The sequence below is a fragment of the Erinaceus europaeus genome, chromosome 1, assembly GCF_950295315.1.
Source record: "Erinaceus europaeus chromosome 1, mEriEur2.1, whole genome shotgun sequence".
Classification (NCBI taxonomy): domain Eukaryota; kingdom Metazoa; phylum Chordata; class Mammalia; order Eulipotyphla; family Erinaceidae; genus Erinaceus; species Erinaceus europaeus.
This window is the reverse complement of record NC_080162.1, coordinates 108,072,828-108,096,692: the sequence shown is the minus strand read 5'-3', so window position 1 is coordinate 108,096,692 and position 23,865 is coordinate 108,072,828. Positions and strand designations below refer to the sequence as shown.

The following is a 23,865-nucleotide window of genomic DNA, read 5'->3' as shown; positions in this document are numbered from 1 at the left end:
TAGGATATATCCCCAGGAGAGGAATTGGAGGATCATAGGGTAGGTCCATTTCTAGCCTTCTGAGAGTTCTCCAGACTGTTCTCCACAGAGGTTGGACCAATTGACATTCCCACCAGCAGTATAGGAGGGTTCCTTTGACCCCACACACTCTCCAGCATTTGCTGCTGTTACCTTTTCTGATGTATGTCATTCTCACAGGAGTGAAGTGATATCTCATTGTCTTTATTTGCATTTCTCTGACAATCAGAGACTTGGAGCATTTTTTCATGTGTTTCTCAGCCTTTTGGATCTCTTCTGTGGTGAATATTCTGTCCATGTCCTTCCCCCATTTTTGGATGGGGTTATTTGTTGTCTTCTTGTTGATTCTGGCAAGCTCTTTATATATATTGGTTATTAAACTCTTATCTGATGTATGACATGTAAAGATCTTCTCCCATTCTGTGAGGGGTCTCTTGGTTTGGGTAGTGGTTTCTTTTGCTGTGAAGAAGCTTTTTAATTTGATGTAGTCCCATAGGTTTATACTTGCCTTAGTCTTCTTTGTAATTGGATTCGTTTCATTGAAAATGTCTTTAAAATTTATGCGGAAAAAAGTTCTGCCAATATTTTCCTCTAAGTATCTGATAGTTTCTGGTCTAACATCCAAGTCCTTGATCCACTTGGAATTTACTTTTGTATTTGGTGAAATACAGTGATTCAGTTTCATTCTTCTGCATGTTTCAATCCATTATTTCCAACACCATTTGTTGAAGAGACTCTGCTTTCCCCATGTAATAGTCTGGGCCCCTTTGTCAAAGATTAGATGTCCATAGGTGTGGGACCTCATTTCTGGGCTCTCAATTCTGTTCCACTGGTCAGTGTGTCTATTCATGTTCCAGTACCGAGCAGTTTTGATGACAATGGCCCTATAATACAGTTTGAGATCTGGGAGTGTGATGCCTCCGGTTCTGTTCTTTTTTCTCAAGATTGTTTTGGCAATTCTAGGTCTTTTCTGGTTCCAGATAAACATTTGTAGCATTTGTTCTATTCTCCTAAAAAATGTGCTTGGGATCTTGATGGGGATAGCATTAAATTTGTAGATGGCTCTGGGTAATATATTCATTTTGATGATGTTAATTCTTCCAACCCATGAAAATGAAATATCTTTCTACTTCTTTGTGTCTTTTTCAATTTCTTTGAGTAGTGACTCATAATTTTCAGTATACAAGTCTTTCACTTCTTTGGTTAGGTTTACTCCTAGATATTTTATTGTTTTTGTTGCTATAGAAAAGGAACTGATTTCTGGATTTCAATTTCTTCTAACTTAGTGTTTGCATAGAGGAATGCCACTGACTTTTGAATGTTAATTTTGTAGCCTGACACCTTACTGTATTGCCTGATGATTTCCAAAAGCTTTTTGCTGGATTCCTTAGGTTTTTCCATGAATGTTATCATGTCATCTACAAATAAGGAGAGTTTGACTTCTTCTCTTCCAATCTGTATACCTTTAATTCCTTGCTCCTGCCTGATTGCTATGGCAAGAACTTCCAACACTATGTTGAATAGTAATGGTGATAGAGTGCAGCCCTTTCTAATACCTGATCTGAGTGGAAATGCTTCTAGTTTTTCACCATTGAGTATGATTTTGGCTGTAGGTTTGCCCTATATAGACTCCACTATCTTCAGGAATTTCCCATCTATTCCCATTTTTTGTAGTGTTTTGATCATAAAGGGATGTTGTATTTTGTCAAAGGCTTTATCTGCATCTATTGATATGACCCTGTGGTTTTTGGTCTTGCTTTTGTTGATGTGGTGGATCACATTGATTGATTTACGTATATTAAACCAACCTTGCATGCCTGGGATAAACCCCACTTGGTCATGATGAACAATCTTTTTGATATACTGCTGTATCCGGTTGGCTAGAATTATGTTCAATATTTTTGCATCTATGTTCATCAGAGATATTGGTCTGTTGTTTTCTTTTTTGGTTGTGTCCCTGTCTGCTTTTGGTATCAAGGTGATGTTGGCTTCATAGAAGCTGGCAGGGAGTATTCCAGTTTCTTCAATCTTCTGGAAGACTTTTAAAAGTAGAGGTATTAGTTCTTCTTTGAAGGTTTTGTAGAATTCATTTGTAAAACCATCTGGTCCAGGACTTTTATTTTTGGGAAGATTTTTGATAACTGTTTCAATTTCATTAGCTGTGATGGGCCTGTTCATGTTATCTACTTCCTCTTTACTTAGTTTTGGAAGTTGGTAGGTATCTAGGAAATCGTCTATTTCTTCCAGGTTCTCTAGCTTGGTGGCATATAGTTGTTCATAGAAGCCTGATATGTTGAATTTCTGCGGTGTCTGTTGTGATATCTACTCTTTTGTTTACTATCCGATTTATTTGGGTCTTCTTCCTTTTTTGTTTTGTGAGTCTTGCTAAAGGTTTGTCAATTTTGTTCACTCTTTCGAAGAACCAACATTTACTTTTGTTGATCTTTTGTATGGTTTTCCTATTCTCAATGTTATTCATTTCTGCCCTAACTTTAGTGATTTCTGTCCTTCAGGTTGCTTTAGGGTTCCTTTGTTCTTCTTCTTCTAGGTCTTTAAGATGTAAAAGCAGGCTGTTGATTTGTGCTTTTTCTTGTTTCCTAATGTGTGCTTCCTTAGCTATAAACTTCCCTCTCAGTACTGCCTTAGCTGTGTCCCAAATATTTTATAGCTTGTGTCTTCATTTTCATTGAACTCTCGAAACATTTTGATTTCTTCCTTGATTTCCTCTTTGACCCAGAAGTTGTTAAGAAGTGTACTGTTGAGCTTCCACATTTTGGCACTGTTACTAATCTTTTGTTGATTGTTAAGTGTTAGTTTAATTCCACTGTGGTCTGAGAAGATGCTTGGGATGATTTCAGTGCTGTTGAATTGGCTGATGCTGTCTTTGTGGCCTAATATATGGTCTATCCTTGAGAATGACCCATGTGGATTTGAGTAAAATGTGTATTCCAGTTTCTTGGGATGAATGACTCTGAAAATGTCCAGTAGTTCTAGTTTATCTATCTCTTTATTTAGCTCCCTTATGTCTTTATTGATTTTCTGCCTGGATTATCTGTCAAGCTGAGAGAGTAGGGTGTTGAAGTCCCCTACTATGACTGTGTCGCTGTTAATATATTGCTGTAGCTCTTTCAGTAGACGTTTGATGTATTTAGATGGCTTCTCATTGGGTGCATAGATGTTAATAATTGTTAAGTCCTCTTAATTGACTGATCCTCTGAGCATTAAGTAGTGTCCATTCCTATCTTTTTTAATCTTATCTATTTTAAAGTCTATCATGTCAGATATGAGAATAGCTGCTCCTGCCCTTTTTTGCGGGCCATTGGCTTGTATGATAGTTTTCCATCCTTTCACTTTAAGACTGTTTTTGTCTTGTTGAGTTAGGTGGGTTTCCTGTAGACAGCATATTGTTGGGTTGTGTTTTCTTATCCATCTTCCTACTCTGTGTCTTTTAATCGGTGAATTCAGGCCATTGACATTTATTGATATCAAAGATTGAAGATATTTTAACACCATTCTTGTAGAGTTTTAGAGTGTTCTGATATATGTCCTATTTATGGTGGTCTGACTGTTTATAGAAGACCTTTCAGAACTTCTTTCAGGGCAGGCTTGGTGATAGTTGATTCCTTCAACTATTGCTTGTCTGAGAAGGTTTTGATGCCTCCATCTAGTCTGAATGAGTCTAGCAGGATACAGTAGTCTTGGTTGAAAGCCTCTCTCATTGAGTACTCGATAGATATCTTGCCATTCTTTTCTGGCCTGTAGTGTTTGTGTGGAGAAGTCTGCTGCTAATCTTATGGGTTTTCCTTTGTAGGTGACTCTTTTTTTTTCTCTTGCAGCCTTCAGGATCCTTTCTTTATCCTTATTCCTTTCCATTCTAAGTATGATATGTCTTGGTGTCTTTAAGTCTGGGTTAATTCTGTTTGGGACCCTCTGGACTTCTTGAATTTTTATGTCTTTGATGTTGTCTAGACTAGAGAAGTTTTCAGCAATTATGGCCTGGAGAATGCTTTCTTCCTCTCCTTCTCTTTCTTCTTCTGGTATGCCAATAATGCATATATTGTTTCTTTTGAAGTCATCCCATAGGACTCTGTTGTTGTTTTCAGCATCTCTTAATCTCTTTTTGAGATCTCTTACTTCTTTTTTAGTTGTCTCTAATTCATCCTCAATCTTGCTGATTCTGTCTTCAGCCTCATAGATTCTATTCTCTCTGTCCTCTACTGTTTTCTGGAGTTTATCTATTTTGTTGTCCTGCTCTGATACTGTTTTTAGCTTGTTCAGCTCGTTGCATTCTTAGCTCAGCGATTTCAGCTTTCAGGTCTCTAATAACCATGAGATAATTAGTATTTTCTTCCATATTCTCATTTGTTGTTCCTGCATTTCTGATTACAATTTTTTCAAATTCTTCACTCACTCCTGTTATTATTTCCTTAGCTAATGTTTGGATGTTGAACTTGTTGTTTTGTGCTTCACCCTCTGGAGGACTTTTAGCTGGACTCTTGTCCTGGTTTGATTCTCCAATATTTTTTCTTGTTGTTTTAACCATTTTATATATTATGTTATGAGTTCCCTTTATCAGTACTTTTCAAATTATTGATCACTATTGCCTGGATTGACTTGTGTCTAAGTAAGTTAATTAAAGGCTTCACAGTGGTGGAAGTTAACAGTTATTTCAATCCCTGAGTTGGAGCTTAGTGGTTTAAAAGCCTCTTTCTTTCTTTTTTTTTTTCCTTCCTTGTAGGCTATGGGAGCCTGAGGGCTTTTAAACTGTCAATAGGCTTGTTAGCTTAATCACTGACTCCTGACCAAGAGATAAAGCAGGGTGTATCAGAGATAATCCAGTGGTTATGCAAAGAGACTTTCACAGCCCCTCAGCTATGCCACTGAGGTATAGGTCTTCTGAGTTTCCTGGTTAGATTTCTGTCCCCTGGTGTCCCTTCCTGTCACTGCTCCAGATTCTGAGGGTTGTAGCAATGGAGACTCAGAGTTGCACTTGGTGAGTCTCTGGGGAGTCCTCTCCTCCCTTCAGCTGTCCCCTTGTTGTGGAGCAGACTGGAGGTGGTGTCTCAACTGATAAACTGTTGAACTGTTAGCAGTCACTTAATCTCTCCTTAGGCCCCTCTCTCCTCTCTGTCACCAGCCACATGTGTTTGTACTCACTGGTGATTTACTGGGTTCAGTCAGATGGGCAAGGGCTGTGGAACTAAAGATGGATGCCCTCTGCATTACCCCCCAGTTCCCCAGGCATTTATTCTTTCTCCCCAGTCTGAATCTTCTCTGTGTTAGCATTCTCCTTGTTGTTCAGTCTAGATTTCTGTGCTCCTGGGGAAGCTGTCAATGGGAGAGAAACTTCTCTCTGCTTCCTCATTCTGTGAGGGGTCTCTTGGTTTGGGTAGTGGTTTCTTTTATTGTGCAGAAGCTTTTTAATTTGATGAAGTCCCATCGGTTTATGTTTGCCTTAGTCTTCTTTGTAACGGGATTTGTTTCATTGTACATGTATGCCAATGTTTTCCTTTAAGTATCTGATAGTTTGTGGTCTAACATCCAAGTCCTTGATCCACCTGGAATTTACTTTTGTATTTGGTGAAATGTAGTAGTTCAGTTTCATTCTTCTGCATGTGTCAACCCATTTTTTCCAACACCATTTGTTGAAGAGACTCTGTTTTACCCATTTAATAGTCTGGGCACCTTTGTCAAAGATTAGATGTCCATTGGTGTGGGAGCTTACTTCTGGGCTCTCAATTTTATTCCACTGGTCAGTGTATCTATTTGTATTCCAGTTCCAAGCAATTTTGATGGCCCTATAATACAATTTGAGATCTGGGAGTGTGATGCTTCCAGTTCTGTTCTTTCTTCTCAAGATCATTTTGGCAATTCTAGGTCTTTTATGGCTCCAGATAAACATTTGTAGCATTTGTTCTAGTCTCCTAAAAAATGTGCTTGGGATCTTGATGGGTATAGCATTAAATTTGTATATGGCTCTAGGTAGTATATTCATTTCTTTCTTTTTGAAACTTACTTATTGGGAGTCGAGCAGTAGCGCAGAGGGTTAAGCATACATGGCGTGAAGTGCAAGGACCGGCATAAGGATCCCAGTTCAAGCCCCCAGCTCTCTACCTGCAGGGGAGTCATTTCACAAATGGTGAAGCAGGTCTGCAGGTGTCTATCTGTCTCTCCCCCTCTCTGTCTTCCCCTCCTAGCTCCATTTCTCCCTTTCCTATCCAACAATGATGACATCAATAACAACAATAATAACTACAACAATAAAACAACAAGGGCAACAAAAAAGAATAAATAAATAAATACTTACCATACTTATTATCGAGAGAGAGAGAGAGAGAGAGAGAGAACCAAAGCATTACTCTTGTACATGTGACTCTGAAGATCAAACTCAGGACTTCATTCTTATAAACCCAGCACTGCAGCTACTGTATCACCTCCTCAGCCACAGATTCTGAATTTTCAGAAGGCTTCCAATGGGTGGTAGTTTTGCTCTCTTGGCTAGTTTTTTTTTTTAATTTTTAAATTTTAAATTTTTCTATTTATTATTTATTCCCTTTTGTTGCCCTTGTTTTATTGTCCTAGTTATGATTGATGTCGCTGTTGTTGGATGGGACAGAGAGAAATGGAGAGAGGAGGGGAAGACAGAGAGGGGGAGAGAAAGATAGACACCTGCAGACCTGTTTCACCGCTTGTGAAGTGACTCCCTTGCAGGTGGGGAGCCAGGGGCTCGAACCGGGAACCTTATGCCAGTCCTTGCGCTTTGCACCACCTGCGCTTAACCCACTGCGCTACCGCCCGACTCCCTCTTGGCTAGTTTTAAGTAATTTTTATTTGATAGAAATTAAAAGTGGAAGAGGACATAGGGAGAGAGAGAGAGAGAGAGAGAGAGAGAGAGAGAGAGAGCGATACCTGCAGCTCTACTCTAAAGCTCATGAATCTTTTCCCCTGTACGTTAGGGCTAGGGGGCTAGAACCTGGGTCCTTGTGTGTGGGAATTTGTACACTCAACCACGTGTGCCACCACCTGGCCCCTCCTAGGCTAGTTTATTTATTTATTTATTTATTTATTTATTTATTTGTTTATGTATTTAATTTATTTATCTTTTCAGTTAGGAGGGGCCCACATTAATTAGCAAGTTATTTTCCATATTGGGCTGGGCAGCAGGTGCCTTCAGTTATGCTAGTTAGTCAAGCTGCAGTTGGAAGGGACCCTCATGTGTTTGCTTTCTTTTTTCTTTTTTAAATTTTAAAAATTTCTTTATTTGGGGATTAACGGTTTACAGTTGACAGTAAAATACAATAGTCTGTACATGCATAACATTTCCACATAACAATACAACCCCCACTAGGTCCTCCTCCACCATCATGTTCCAGGACCTGAACCTCCCACACACCCACCCCAGAGTCTTTTACTTTAGTGCAATATACCAACTCCAGTCCAAGTTCTGCTTATTGTTCTCCCTTTTGATCTTGTTTTTCAACTGTCTGTGAGTGAGACCATCCTATATTCATCCTTTTGCTTTTGACTTATCTCACTTAACATGTTATCTTCAAGTTCCATCCAAGATGGGCTGAAAATGGTGAAATCACCAATTTTTAAATAGCTAAGTAGTATTCCATTGTGTACATATACCACAACTTACACAGCCACTCATCTTTTGTTGGACACCTGGGTTGCTTCTGGGTTTTGGCTATTACAAATTGTGCTTCTATGAACATAGGTATACACAAATCAGATGTGCTGCCATTGTGCCGCGAGGCCTCCATCACAAATCTTTTTGGATGGGTGTGTTGCGTTCTTTAGGATTTATCCTCAGGAGAGGAATTGCATATCAGATTGCAAGTCCATATCTAGCCTTCTGAGAGTTCTCCAGACTGCTCTCCACAGGGATTAGACCAACTGATATTCCTACCAGTAGTGCAGGAGGGTTCCTTTGTTCCCACAACCTCTCCAGCATTTGTTGCTACCTTTTTGGACTTGTATTCCCAACCCACCCCCACCAGAGTCTTGTACTTTGATGCAATATGCCAATTCCAGTTCAGGTTCTGTTTGTGTTTTCTGATCTTGTTTTTCAACTTCGGCCTGAGAGTGAGATCATCCCATATTCGTCCTTCTGTTTCTGACTTATTTCACTCAACATGAATTTTTCAAGGTCCATCCAAGATCGGCTGAAAATGGTGAAGTCACCATTTTTTACAGCTGAGTAGTATTACATTGTGTATATTGACCACAACTTGCTCAGCCACTCACTAGGTTGCTTCCAGGTTTTGGCTATTACAAATTGTGATGCCAAGAACATATGTGTACACAGGTCTTTTTGGATGGATGTGTTGAGTTCCTTAGGATATATTCCCAGGAGAGGAATTGCAGGATCATAGGGTAGGGTCCATTTCTAACCTTCTGAGAGTTCTCCAGACTATTCTCCACAAAGCTTGGACCGACTGACATTCCCACCAGCAGTGCAGGAGGGTTCCTTTGACCCCACACCCTCTCCAGCATTTGCTGCTGTTACCTTTTCTGACATATGACATTCTCACAGGAGTGAAGTGGTGTCTCATTGTTGCCATTATTTGCATTTCTCTGACAATTAGTGACATGGAGCATTTTTTTCATGTTTGTTGGCTTGATGGATCTCTTCTGTGGTGAATAGTCTGTTCATATCCTCTGCCCATTTTTGGATGGGTTTATTTGTTTTCTTGTTGTTGAGCTTGGCAAGCTCTTTATATATTTTGATTATTAGCCTCTTGTCTGGTTTATGGCATGTAAAGGTCTTCTCCCATTCTGTGGGAGTTCTCTTTATTTGGGTAATGGTTTATTTTGCTATGCAGAAGCTTTTTTTTTTTTATTCTCAGGTAAGTATGTTTTAATATTTTTAAATAATCACTACATATTCAATTTGGAAATTTCAGAAACCTATGGTGAAAAACAAATCTCTCAAAATTCCACCTCACAGAGCCAGTTACTGTTAAGATAGGTATGAATGATTTTAATATTTTTCTTTTTTTAAATTTTTTATTATCTCTATTTATTTATTGGATAGAGACAGCCAGAAATCAAGAGGGAATGGGGGGATAGAGAGAAAGAGAGACAGAGAGACACCTACAGCACTGCTTCACCATTCGTGAAGCTTTCCCCATGCAGGTGGGGACCAGGGACTCGGCCCTTGCATACTGTAATGTGTGCTCATCAGGTGTGCCACCACCCGGCTCCCCACTTTTAATATTTTTTCATACGTAGCTTCTCCACTTAAGATTTAGCAAAATCTGTTTCTATAGTTATACAGGGCTTATTTTTAAAATTTTAATTTTTTCTTTTATTGGAGGGTTAATGTTTTATATTTGACAGTAAATATAATAGTTTCTACATGCATAACATTTCTCAGTTTTCCACATAACAATGCAACCCCCACTAGGTCCTCTGTCATCCTTTTCTAGGATCTGTACTCTCCCCCCAACCACCCCAGAGTCTTATACTTTGGTTCAGTACACCAACTCCAATCTGTGTTTTCTCTTCTGATCTTGCTCTTCAACTTCTGCCTGTGGGTGAGATCATCCCATATTCACCCTTCTGTTTTTGACTTATTTCACCTAACATCATTTCTTCAAGGTCCATCCAAGATGTGCTGAAAACAGTAAAATCACCATTTTTAAGAGCTGAGTAGTATTCCATTGTGTATATACATCACAACTTGCTCAGCCACTCATCTGTTGTTGGACACCTGGGTTGCTTCCAGGTTTTGGCTATTACAAATTGTGCTGCTAAGAACATATGTGTACACAAATCTTTTTGGATGGGTGTGTTGGGTTCCTGAAAATATATCCCCAGTAAAAGAATTGCAGAATCATAGGGTAGGCCCATTTCTAGCCTTCTGAGAGTTCTCCAGACTGCTCTCCACAGAGGTTGGGCCAATTGACATTCCCATTAGCAGTATAGGAGGGTTCCTTTGACCCCACAACCTCTCTAGCATTTGTTGCTGCTGCCTTTTCTGTAGTATGACTTTCTTACAGGAGTGAAGTGGTATCTCGTTGTTGTCTTTATTTGCATTTCTCTGATGATCAGAGACTTGGAGCATTTTTTCATGTGTTTCTTGGCCTTTTGTATCTCTTCTGTGGTGAATATTCTGTCCATGTCCTCACTGCATTTTTGGATGGGGTTATTTGTTTTCTTGTTGTTGAGTTCAGCAAGCTCTTTATATATGTTGGTTATTAGTCTCTTGTCTGATGTATGGCATGTAAAGATCTTCTCCCATTCTGTGAGGGGTCTCTTGGTTTTGGTATTGGTTTCCTTTGCTGTGCAGAAGCTTTTTAATTTGATGTAGCCCTATAGGTTTATTCTTGCCTTAGTCTTGGTGAAGCTTTTTAATTTGATATAGTCCCATAGGTTAAAATAAACCTAAAATATGTTTTAGTCTTCTTTGTAATTGGATTCATATCATTGAAGATGCCTTTAAAGTTTACATGGAAAAGAATTCTGCCAATAATTTCCTATAAATATTTAATAGTTCCTGGTCTAACATCCAAGTCCTTGTCTATTTGGAATTTACTTTTGTGTTTGGTGAAATCTAGTGGTTCAATTTCATTCTTCTGCATGTTACAACCCATTTTTTCCAACACCATTTATTGAAGAGACTCTGCCTTCCCCATTTAATAGTCTGGACACCTTTATCAAAGATTAGATGTCCATAGATGTGGGGGCTTACTTCTGGTCTCTCAATTATATTCCACTGTTTAGTGTGTCTACTTATGTTCTAGTAACAAGCAGTTTTGATTACAGTGGCCCTATAATATGATTTGAGATTTGGAATGTGATGCCTCTAGTTCTGTTCTTTCTTCTATTTATTTTTAATTTTTTTTTTCTGTCCTTTCTTCTGAAGATAATTTTGGCAATTCTAGGTCTTTTTTTGGTTCCAGAAATTCATTTGTAGCTTTTGTTCTATTCTCCTGAAAAAAAAAATGAATTAGATCTTGATGGGGATTGCATTAAACTTGTATATAGCTCTGGGTAGTATATTTATTTTAATGATGTTAATTATCCCAACCCATGAACATGGAATCTCTTTCCATTTCTTTGTGTATTTTTCTATTTCTTTGAATAGTGACTCATAATTTTCAGTATAACCTAGGCTAGTTTTAAATAGTGCTTCTCAAACTATTTAAGAGTAAAAACTTCTTTTTTAATTTCCATTTCTTTTTCCTTTCTGTTTTTATTGGGATATAATTGATATATAGCACTGAAAATGCTTATTGACTTACATATATTGCAAGAGGAATATAGCACAGGAAGTTAGCACAGGAAGTTAGCATCCATCATCCTATACTGATTTTAAAAAAAGGAAGGAAAAAAAAGTTTTTTTCTTTACAGTGAGAACTTTATAGGTTCTTCTGTCAGCAATGTTCAACTACACCACAGACCAGTGCCTTTATAAAATATATTTAGAGGGAGTCGGGTGGTAACGCAGAGGGTTAAGCACACATGGCATAAAGCGCAAGGATCCCAGTTCAAGCCCCCGGCTCCCTACCTGCAGGTGTGTTGCTTCACAAGTGGTGAAGCAGGTCTGCAGTTGTCTATCTTTCTCTCCTCCTCTCTGTCTTCCCCTCTTCTCTCCATTTCTCTCTGTCCTAACCAACAACAACATTAATAACAGCAACAATAATAACTACAACAATAAAACAGGGACAACAAAAAGGAATAAATAACTAAATATTAAAAATTTAAAAGAAAAAATACATTTAGAAAGCAGTGCTATCAAAATGAAGTGAAAAGATATGGAAAGTACAAGCTCCAGGCCTTGAAATTATTATCACTAGGTTCAGTAGACATCAGATTGCTCCAACAAATTGCTATAAAAGTTTGTAAATATTGGCTTTCTGTTTTTATAATTTGTCTCACTGGGACTTGTGTCTGCTGAGCACTGGGTTTCAGACCTTACCCTGATCAAGAGTAGCCTTACTATGTAGAGCTGGGGCCTAGGGAACTGGGGAGGACCTCCATCCTAGAACCCTACTGGGGAACCCAGGCAGGAGAAGGTACCATAACGGGTCTCCTATTCCAGGCCGAAACCACTGTCTATGTCATCGTGAGATGCCAGTTGGATGTGAAGGTGAAGACGGAAGCTGAATTTTCTCCTGTGGATTCTCCCTCCATCAGGGTGGAAGGCAGGCTGGAGAATGAGTACACGGTTTCTGTGAAGGCCCCCAGTAAGTATGCTCCTGTTCCTTCCAGGAAGCAGATGTTATGTTAAGAAAGAGGCTCTGGCTTTTCTTGCTTCCTTTCACCTTTCCTATCTTTTTTTTTTTTCTTCCAGAGTTATTGTTGGGGCTCTGTGCTTGTGCTATGAATCCACTGCTCCTGGTGGCCATTTTTTTTCATTTTATTGGATGGGACAGAGAGAGATTGAGAGGGAAGGGAGAGATAGACAGGGAGAGAGAAAGAGAGACACCTACAGACCTGCTTCACTACTCCCCTCCCTGTAGGTGGGGAGTAGGGGCTTAAACCCTGATCTGTACCCAGGTCCTTGCACTTAGTACTGTGTGCACTTAACAGGCCCACCGCTGCCTGGCCCTATCACCTGTCCTGTTTTATTCAGCAACTGAGAGACAGGATTATCAAGGTTTGATTTTGGTTGTCATGTTCTACTAAAGGAAAAGAGACACTGCAGAAACGTGTGTGTGTGTGTTTGTGATAAATAACACAAAAATTTGTATATTAGTACTTCTATTGTAATCATGTTGATTTATTTTTTAAAATTGCAGTTAGAGAAAAGTAGGGCAAGAAATTATCTGACACCCTACCACTTTTTAAAAATATCTTTATTTTCTTCTTGGATATAGACAGCCAGAAATCAAGAGGGAAGGGAGAGATAGAGAGGGAGAGAGACAGAGAGACACCTGCAGCACGGCTTCACCACTCGTGAAGCTTTCCCCCTGCAGGTGGGGGCCAGGAGCTTGAACCAAGGTCCTTGCACACTGTAATGTGAGCACTTAACCAGATGTGCCACTGCCTGCCCCCTGCACTCAGTCTTTGTTCACAATTTCTTTTCAGACACATTTGTTCCAGTAGTATCTGTTGTTTTATATTGTTAATGTATTATTTTGTCTCCCCCCCCGTTTCTACCTACCTTGATGCTTGTGCTATAATACGATCTAAACCCTTTGTAACTTTCCACTGTATATCATATTTTCTTGTATAAAAGTGTTCTCAAGTGAGGGTAGGTAGCATAATCGTTATGCAAAGAGACTGTCGTGCCTGAGGCTCCAAGGTCCTAGGTTCAGTCCTCTACACCACCATAAACCAGAGTTGAGCATTGCTCCGCTAAAAAGAACAAAAACAAACAAACAAACAAAAAATAGCTTTAAAAAAGTGTCCCCGGGAGTCAGTTGGTAGCACAGCAGGTTAAGCACACATGGTGCAAAGTGCAAGGACCTGCGTAAGGATCCCAGTTCAAGCCCCCTGCTCCCCACCTGCAGGGGGTTCACTTCACAGGTGGTAAAGCAGGTCTGCAGTTGTCTTTCTCTCCTCCTCTCTGTCTTCCCCTCCTCTCTACATTTCTCTCTGTCCTATCCAACAAAAACGACATCAATAATAACAACAATAAAACAAGAGCAACAAAAGGAAATAAATAAATAAATAAATAATTTTTTTTTAAGTGTTCCCAATGCAGAAATCTTGAAAAACAGCGAGCATAAAGAAAACAGTAAACATATAGAAAATAAACAATCAGGGGCCAGGTGGGTTAAGAGCACATTTCATGAAGTGCAAGGACCAGTCTAAGGATCCCAGTTTGAGCCCCCAGCTCCTGGGAGGGGCGGCAGTCACTTCACAAGTGGTGAAGCAGGTCTGCAGCTGTTTCTCTCTTCCCCTCTATTTTCCCCTCCTCTCTCGATTTCTCTCTGTCCTATCAAATAACAGCCATAATAAAAATAACAACAACAAGGGCAATAAAAATGGAAAAATGACCTCTAGGAGCAGTGGATTCATAGTGCAGGCTGAGCAATAACCCTGGAGACAAAAAAAAAAGAATAAAAAAAAAAAGAAAATTTAAAATTAACCGTAAGCCAACCCCAAAGAAGACCAGAGGTTTCTGTATTTTTCCAAATCTGTGTACACAGCTTTACAGTCTCATAACCCAATTTTGTTACTCCAAAATACTGTTTTCCTCTCTTTAAAATTATTTATTTATTTATTTATTTTGCCTCAGGGTTATTCCTGGGGCTCAGTGCCTGCACTACAAATCCACTACTCCTGGAGGCCACTTTCCCATTTTGTTGCCCTTTATTTTCATTTATTTTAATGAGAGAAATACAGAGAGACCAGAGCACTGTTAACTCTGGTTTGTGGTGTTGCTGGGAATTGAACCTGGGACCTCAGGCATGAAAGTCCTTTGCATCACCACTATGCTATCTCCTCAGCCCTCTATTTTCCCACTAATAAATATTCATTTCTAACATGGTGCTTAATTGTTGTAAGGTAATCCATTGCATAAATGTGCCATAGTTGACAAAGCATGTCTTTTGTGTTGAACCAATATCTTATAAACAGTTTTTAATATTTTACTTATTTTTTAAATTTCTTTATTGGGGAATTACTGTTTTACATTTGACAGTAAATACAATCGTTTGTACATGCATAAAATTTCTCAGTTTTCCACATAATAATAGAACCCCCACTCTATCATCCTTGCTGAAACAATGAGAATTTAGAAGGGTCTTCAAAAATAGCACACATTTGCTTTTTTATCTTTTTACTATATTTATTTATTGGCTAGAAACAGCTGAAAATTTGTTTATTTATTGGATAGAAACAGTTGGAAATTGAGAGGGAAGGGGGTGATAGAGAGGAAGAGAGACACCTGTAGCAGTGTTTCACCACTTGCAAAGCTTTCCCCCTGCAGGTAGGGACCTGGGTCTCGAACCTTGGTCCTTGTGCATTGTGATGTATGTGCTCAACCAGGTGCACCCCCCAAGCCCCCACAATTGCTTTCTGAAATATCATTCTTTTTTATATTTATTTTTCCTGTTTGTTGCCCCCTTTTTAATTATTGTTGTTGTTATTGTTGTTATAGTTGATGTCATCATTGTTAGGACAGAGAGAAATAGAGAGAGGAGGGAAAGACACACCTGCAGACCTGCTTCACCGCCTGTGAAGTGACTCCTCTACAGGTGGGGAGCCGGAGGCTCGAACCAGGATCCTTATGCCAGTCTTGGGCTTTGCGCCACCTGCGGTCAACTTGCCGCACTACCATCTGACTCCCTGAAATATCATTCTTTTCATATTTTCTGTATACTCCATCGTTAACATTAGGCACACACCTTAGAAATATTGTTGCTAACTTGGCATGCTTCTGAAGAGGAGTCCATTGCTTTAATTTGCATTGCTTCGATTTCCAGTGAGGTTAGATATTTTTCCCATGTTCTTGACTTGTCACATTTCCTCTTTTGCGAATCAAATCTTTGTGGTTGGTGGTGTACTTTGAATTTTTTTTCTTTCCCCTTCAAAACCTCTTCCTGTGACATAGTAGAGAGAGCACCCAGGAAAAGCACACAGAAATGACAGCAACAGGGCAAGTGACTCAATTCCCCTGGCCCCACATGGCAGAAATGCAGAGTTCCACCTGCCAGGTTCACTCCCACCTCCTTTGTGTAAGACATGTTAAGCCCAACTTTTCATCCTGCTTATTAGTGCCCACAGCAACCTGGCCCCATGGCACTTGTCTCACAGTAGTAAACAAGACATTCTTCTTACTCAGTGCCCCACTCCCTACTAATCTGTGACTTTATACTTCTTCTTAAAAATATTTTATTATTACAATAAGAGAGATAGAAAGAGAGACTGAGCAGAGCAATGCTCAGCTCTAGTTTACGATGGTGCTGAAAATTGAACCTGGGACCTCAGCACCTCAGGCATTAAAGGTGTTTGCCGCACCATTATACCATGTCCCCCAGCCTCCAACTTTCTACTTCTCTCTGTTCCCAAACTCCCTAATCCTCCCAGTTTATATCCAAGATCTTTTATTCCCCGTAATCAAGTAATGTCTTTATTAAGACAGCATATGTACACTCATGAATACTTTCCTTTGGACTTTTGTTAATCCGGGGCACTTTTACAGAATTTTTTTAATTTCCTTATTGGGGAATTAATGTTTTACATTCAACAGGAAATACAATAGTTTGTACATTTTCCAGTTTTCCATATAATAATACAACCCCCACTAGGTCCTCTGTCATCCTTCTTGGACCTGTATTCTCCCCTCCCAACCACCCCAGAGTCTTTTACTTTGGTGCGATACGCCAATTCCAGTTCAGGGTCTACTTGTGTTTCCTCTTCTGATCTTGTTTTTCAACCTCTGCCTGAGAGTGAGATCATCCCATATTCATCCTTCTGTTTCTAACTTATTTCACTTAACATGAATTTTTCAAGGTCCATCCAAGATTGGCTGAAAACGGTGAAGTCACCATTTTTTATAGCTGAGTAGTATTCCATTGTGTATATAGACCACAACTTGCTCAGCCACTCACCTGTTGTTGGACACCTGGGTTGCTTCCAGGTTTTGGCTATTACAAATTGTGATGCCAAGAACATATGTGTACACAGATCTTTTTGGATGAGTGTGTTGGGTTCCTTAGGATATATTCCCAGGAGAAAAATTAATTGCAGGATCACAGGGAAGGTCCATTTGTAGCCTTCTAAGAATTCACCAGACTGTTCTCCACAGAAGCTGGACCAATTGACATTCCCACCATCAGTGCAGAAGGCTTCCTTTGACTCCACAACCTCTCCAGCATTTGCTGCTGTTACCTTTTCTTTTGTATGACATTCTCACAGAAGTGAAGTGGTGTCTCATTGTCTTTATTTGCATTTCTCTGACAAAGACTTGGAGCATTTTTTCATGTGTTTCTTGGCCTTTTGGATCTCTTCTGTGGTGAATATTCTGTCCGTGTCCTCTCTGCATTTTTGGATGGGGTTATTTGTTTTCTTGTGGTTGACTTTGGCAAGCTCTTTATATATTTTGGTTATTAGCCTCTTGTCTGATATATGGCATGTAAAGATCTTCTCCCATTCTGTGAGGGGTCTCTTGGCTTGGGTAGTGGATTCTTTTGCTGTGCAACAGCATTTGTTGAAGAGACTCATCTTTCCCCAGTTAATAGTCTGGACACCTTTGTCAAAGATTAGATGTCCATAGGTGTGGGAGCTTACTTCTGGGCTCTCAATTCTATTCTACTGGTCAGTGTGTCTATTCATGTTCCAGTACCAAGCAGTTTTGATGAAAATGGCCCTATAATACAATTTGAGTTCTGGGAATGTTATGCTTCCAGTTCTGTTCTTTCTTCTCAAGATTGTTTTGGTAATTTAGGTCTTTTATGGCTCCAGATAAACATTTGTAGCATTTGTTCTATTTTCCTAAAAACTGTGGTTGGGATCTTGATGGGGATAGCATTAAATTTGTATATGGCTCTGGGTAGTATATTCATTTTGATAATGTTAATTCTTCTAACCCATGAACATAGAATATCTTTCCACTTCTTTGTGTCTTTTTCTTTTTTTAAATTTTTTATTTATGAAAAAGAAACATTGACAAAACCATAGGATAAGAGGCGTACATCTTCGCACAATTCCCACCACCATAACTCTGTATCTTTGTGTCTTTTTCTATTTCTTTGAGTAGTGACTCATAATTTTCAGTATTCAAGTCTTTCACTTCTTTGGTTAGGTTAATTCCTAGATATTTTATTGTTTTGTTGCTATAGTAGAAGAATTTCATCTTCTTCTAACTTAGTGTTTGCATAGAGGAATGCCACTGACTTTTGAATGTTAATTTTGTAGCCTGACACCTTACTGTATTGCCTGATGATTTCCAGAAGCTTCTTGCTGGATTCCTTAGGTTTTCCTATGTATACTATCATGTTGTATACAAATAGGGAGAGTTTGACTTCTTCTCTTCCAATCTGTATCCCTTTAATTCCTTGCTCCTGCCTGATTGCTACAGCAAGATATTCCAACACTATGTTCAATAGTAACGGTGATAGTGGGCAGCCCTGTCTAGTACCTGATCTGAGCGAAAATGCTTCCAGTTTTTCACCATTGAGTATGATGTTGGCTGTAGGTTTGCTATATACAGACTCCACTATCTTCAGGAATTTTCCATCTATTCCCATTTTTTGTAGCGTTTTGATCATAAAGGGATGTTGTATTTTGTCAATGGCTTTATCTGCATCTATTGATATAACCATGTGGTTTTTGGTCTTGCTTTTATTGATGTGGTAGCTCATGTTGATTGATTTACGCATATTACACCAACCTTGCATCCCTGGGATAAACCCCACTTGGTCATGATGTATAATATTTTTAATATACTGCTGTATCTGGTTTGCTAGAATTTTGTTCAGTATTTTAGTATCTATGTTCACCAGAGATATTGGTCTGTAGTTTTCTCTTTTGGTTGTGTCCCTGTCTGCTTTTGGTATCAAAGTAATATTGGCTTCATAGAAGCTGGAAGGGAGTATTCCAGTGTCTTCAATGTTTTGGAAGACTTTTAAAAGCAAAGGTATTAGTTCTTCTTTGAAGGTTTTGTAGAATTTATTTGTAAAACCGTATGGTCCAAGACTTTTATTTTTAGGAAGATTTTTGATAACTGTTTCAATTTCATTGACTGTGATGGGCCTATTCATGTTATCCACTTCCTCTTTACTTAGTTTGGAAGTTTGTAGGCATCTAGGAAATCATCCATTTCTTCCAGGTTCTCTAGCTTGATGGAATAGTTGTTCATAGAAGTCTTGTATGATATGCTGAATTTCTGCAGTGTCTGTTGTGATATCTCCTCTTTCATTTATGATCTGATTTATTTGGGTCTCTTCCATTTTTTGTTTTGTTGATTTTGTTCACTCTTTCGAAGAACCAACATTTACTTTTGTTGATCTTTTGTAAGGTTTTGTATTTTTAATGTTATTTATTTCTGTCCTAAATTTAGTTATTTCTGTCCTTCTGGTTGCTTTAGTGTTCCTTTGTTCTTCTTCTTCTAGGTCTTTAAGATGTAAAAGCAGGCTGTTTATTTGTGCTTTTTCTTGTTTCCTAATGTGTCCTTGTAGTGCTGTGAACTTCCCTCTCAGTACTGCCTTAGCTGTGTCCCAATATTTTGATAGCTTGTGTCTTCATTTTCATTGAACTCTCAAGACATTTTCATTTCTTCCTTTATTTCCTCTTTGACCCTGTAGTTGTTAAGGAGTGTACTGTTGAGCTTCCACATTTTGGGATTATTCTGAATCTTTTGTTGATTGTTAAGTGTTAGTTTAATTCCACTGTGGTCTGAGAAGACGCTTGGGATGATTTCAATGCTCTTGAATTTGTAGATGCTCTCTGTGTGGCCTAACATATGGTCTTCCCTTGAGAATGACCCATGTGGACTTGAGTAGACCCATGTGGACTTGCCATTCTCTTCTGGACTGTAAAGTTTGTGTGGAGAAGTCTGCTGCTAATCTGATAGGTTTTCCTCTGTAGTTGACTCTTTGTTTTTCTCTTGCAGCCTTCAGGATCCTTTCTTTATCTTTACTCCTTTCCATTCTAAATATAATGTGTCTGGTGTCTTTACATCTGGGTTAATTCTGTTTGGGACCCCCTGGACTTCTTGATCCTTTATATCTTTTATGCAGTCTCGACTAGAGAAGTTCTCAGCTATTATGTCCTGAAAAATTCTTTCTTCCCCTCTCTCTCTCTCTTTTTCTGGTAAGCCAATAATGTGTATATTATTTCTTTTGAAGTCATCCCATAGGTCTCTGTTGTTGTTCTCAGTATGTCTTAATCTCTTTTTGAGGTCTCTTATTTCTTTTTTAGTTGTCTTTAATTAATTCTCAAACTTTTTAATTCTATCTTCAGCCTCACTGATTCTATTCTCTCTCCCCTCTACTGTTTCCTGGAGTTCATCTATTTTGTTACCCTGTTCTGATACTGTTTTAGCTTGTTCTGCTAGTTGTGTTCTTAGCTCAGCTATTTCAGCTTTCAGCCCTCTAATAATCTTGAGATAATTAGTGATTTCTTCCAGAGTCTCATTTGTTGTTTTTGCATTTCTGATGACAATTCTTTCAAACTCTTTACTCACTCCTGTGATTATTTGCTTAACTAGTGTTTGGATGTTGACCTCATTATTTTGTGCTTCACCCTTTGGGGGGCTTTTAGCTGGACTCTTTTCCTGGTTCATTTTTCCAATATTTCTTCTTGTTGGTGTAACCATTTTATATATTATGTTCTGAGGTTCCTCTCTCAGTACTTTTCAAATTACTGATCACTTTTTGTGGATTGACTTGTGTAAGTAAGGTACTTAAAGAGTTCACAGTTGTGGAAATTGACAGTTGTTTCAAAATTATTTTAATCCCTGATTTAGAGCTTAGTGACTTAAAAGCCTCTTTTCTTCCTTTTCTTCCCTGTAGGCTATGAGAGCCTGAGGGCTTTTAAACTATAAGTAGGCTTCTTAGTTTAATCACTGAATCCTGAGCAAGAGATGTAGCAGAGATAATCCAGTGGTTATGTAAAGAGACTTTCACAGCCCCACTGCTAGGCCACTGAGGTATAGATCTTCTCCTGAGTTTCCTGGTTAGTTCTCTGTCCCCTGGTGTCAGCACAGGGCCTCCCTGCTGCTGCTCCAGATTCGGAGGGAAATAGCAATGGAGACTCACAGTTGCATTTGCTGAGTCTTAGGGGACTCCTCTCCTCTGTTCAGCCATCTTTTTGTGAAATGGACTGGAAGTGGTGTCTCAACTGGTAAACTGCCAGACTGTTACCAGCCACTCAGTCTCTCCCTAGGCTCCTCTCTGTCTACAAGTCACACGTGTTTGCACTCACCAGTGATTTGGTGGGTTCCTGAAGTCATTCTAGTCCTGTCTTTTTGCTTTCCCAGATGATCTCCTTTGGTATTCCTAGTTGACCCAGGAGAGGAGAGGAGAGGAGAGGAGAGGAGAGGAGAGGAGAGGAGAGGAGAAGAGAGGAGAGAAACACAGCTGCTGCTGCTCCATAGCCCCTGACAGTTGTTTCCTAGAATTTTTTATTCTTTTCAGATCTTTCATCTGGGAATGTTTCTTTGAAGATTTATTCTGGTGACTTAGTGGTGTGTGAAAGCATTATCAGCTACTATACTGACATGGAAGAAATTGGACATTTATTGTCCAGTGCTGCAAATCCTGTGGAATTCATGTGTCAGGTAAGGAGGTTGAAAGGATAGCTGAGTGTTCTGGGTGTGAACTTTCTACTCCTGTTTCTCATCATCCTTGAGTCTGCTTAATGAGAGCTGGCTGGGAGGGAGAGATAGCATAATGGTTATGCAAACAGACTCTCATGCCTGAGGCTCCTAGATCCCAGGTTCAATCTCCTGCATCAGGAGATTACCACCAGGAGATTACTTAGCCAGAGCTAAGTAATGCTCTGGTAAAATTTCACATATATGGCCAGGTGGTGGTTCACCTGGTTAAGTGCTCGCTCACATTACAGTGTGCAAGGACCTGGGTTCAACTCCTTGGTCCCCACCTGCAGAGTAGAAGCTTCATGAGTGGTGAAGTAGGGCTGCAGGTGGCTGTCTCTTTCCCTGTCTCCCCCTCTCCTCTCAATTTCTTTCTGTCTCTATCCAATAATAAATAAAGTTAATTAAAATAATAAAATAATGAGAGCTGGCTATAATGAAACCCTGACTATCTTCACTTTTGTATTCAGGCCTTTAAAATTGTGCCCTACAATACAGAGACCCTTGATAAACTGCTAACTGAGTCCCTGAAGAACAACATACCTGCAAGTGGACTGCACCTCTTTGGAATTAACCAGCTGGAAGAAGAAGATATGATGACAAGTAAGTGACCAGGTGAACTGCAAGAACCAACAAGGGTTCGATTCCAGCTTCTTGGCTTCAGCATCCAGTCTACCTGTGCTCAGATTTTTTTCTTTCTTTCTGGTTCTCTTCTATAATTAGTTCACCTGAGAAGGAATCATTCTTCCTTGAGTAGCCAGAAATTATTCTAAACTACAAATATGAATACTTCCACCCCTCTGCTAAAGCCCCCTCCTGGTTCCCACTTGCCTTCTAGCTAAAGTTAAAGTTTCTGGGGGTGGGGTGGTAGTGCACTGGGTTACCTGCACATAGTGCAAAGCACAAGGATCCTGGTTTGAGCTCCTGGCTCCCCACCTGCAGGGGCGTTGCTTTGTAAGCGGTGAAGCAGGTATGCAGATGTCTATCTTTCTCTCCCCCTCTCTGTTTTCCCCTCCTCTCTCAAATTCTATCTGTCCTATCTAACAACAACAGCAGTAACAATGATAACAATAACAGCAACAACAACAGTGGAAAAAAGATGGCTGCCAGGAGAAGTGGATTCCTAGTGTAGACACAGAGCCCCAGCAATAACCCTGGAGGCAAAAAAAAAAAAAAAGTGTCTTACCTTTACAGGGCCTTCCATGGAAACTTCAGCTGCATTCCTTCCTCCCCTCATCTTTCTCCACTGTCCCTCTTGACTTCTGGTCTCTGTTATTTGGAAAATGAAAACTTCTTTCACCTAATGAAAAGTCTGCCTTATCTCCTGCCAGCTTGCCACATGGGACAAAAGTTTCTTCCTCCCCTCTTTGGTTGTCATTCACTTGGCTAACCTCTCTTTGCCTCCCTGCAGCATTTTATTCTGCATTTCTTCAGGAAAACCTTCTTGAACCTCCAGAAGGCTCCCTTTAGGTTTGGTAGGTTGGAACCTTTCAGAGAAAACTGGGCTCCTAGAATGTGGGGCTCTTCAGTCTTAGCACTCCTCAGTGTATCTGTACTGTGTATCCCTCAGTGAGAGAGAAATTGTGCCCAGGTAACAACTTATCATAAACTCAAAACAACCATTTGAGGGCCAGGAAGATAGCACAGTGATTATGCGCAGAAGACTTTCATTCCTGAGATTCAAAGGTCCCAGGTTCAATTCTCATCACTACAATAAGAAGGAACTGAGCAATGCTCTGGGAAACAAACAAACAAACATACACACTCTTGTGTGAATGGACATACTTGAGGACCCACCTGCACAGGGTGTTCTGAACAGGATATCTGCCATAGTGTTTCTGTGGACATGACTTACCCTTCATGCTTTGGCTTCACTGCACCAAATGGGACCATGCCATCATTCTGTGTCCTGTGCTTCCAAGGCCTGAGAGAACCACAAACAGGCAATATATATATATATATATATATATATATATGTTTTAATTTCTTTACTGAGGGATTAATATTTTAATTTGACAGTAAATGCAATAGTTTGTACATGCATAACATTTCTGTTTTCCATATAACAGTACAACTCCCACTAGGTCCTCTATCGTCCTTTTTGGACCTGTACTCTTTCTCGCACTCACCCCAGAGTCTTTTACTTTGGTGCAAAAAAAAAAAGAAAAAAACCAACTCCAGTTCACGTTCTATTTACAAACAGGCAATGTTATTATACCTCCTCGTCCTGCTTCTGTGCACTCTCTGATTGTCTCTCCCAATTTCACTGCTATGGGATGCTCTTACATAATTTTCAGCAGGTATGAATTTTCTTTATTCTTAAACTTAAATTATTCTTATTTTATTTCATATTTTCTACTACTAACTCGTAAGGCAGGGAATATTTCATATTCTGACAATGTATAATCCTGAGCATGCTTTCCAACTCTTCATCCCAAGCATAATATCATGTTGAATAGGAAACTGGGTTTGCTTATACGTAAACATAATACATATATACATAAATACACATGTGATTTTTATTTATTTATTTATTTATTTGCTTATTTTCCCTTTTGTTGCCCTTGTTGTCTTTTTATTGTTGTTATAGTTATTGTTGTTATTGACTTCATCATTGTTAGATAGGA

General features: G+C 39.3%; 1 protein-coding gene across 1 annotated transcript in view; it reads left to right on the top strand.

Annotated features, from left to right (window-relative positions):
* PIK3AP1 (phosphoinositide-3-kinase adaptor protein 1) overlaps positions 1-23,865 on the top strand; it is a 217,479-nt gene that overhangs the window by 110,799 nt on the left and 82,815 nt on the right. The window contains exons 4-6 of the mRNA XM_060192851.1: positions 12,071-12,215; positions 21,060-21,202; positions 21,709-21,841. Coding sequence (XP_060048834.1) covers positions 12,071-12,215; positions 21,060-21,202; positions 21,709-21,841 — 421 coding nt within the window. The remainder of the gene's footprint in view (positions 1-12,070; positions 12,216-21,059; positions 21,203-21,708; positions 21,842-23,865) is intronic.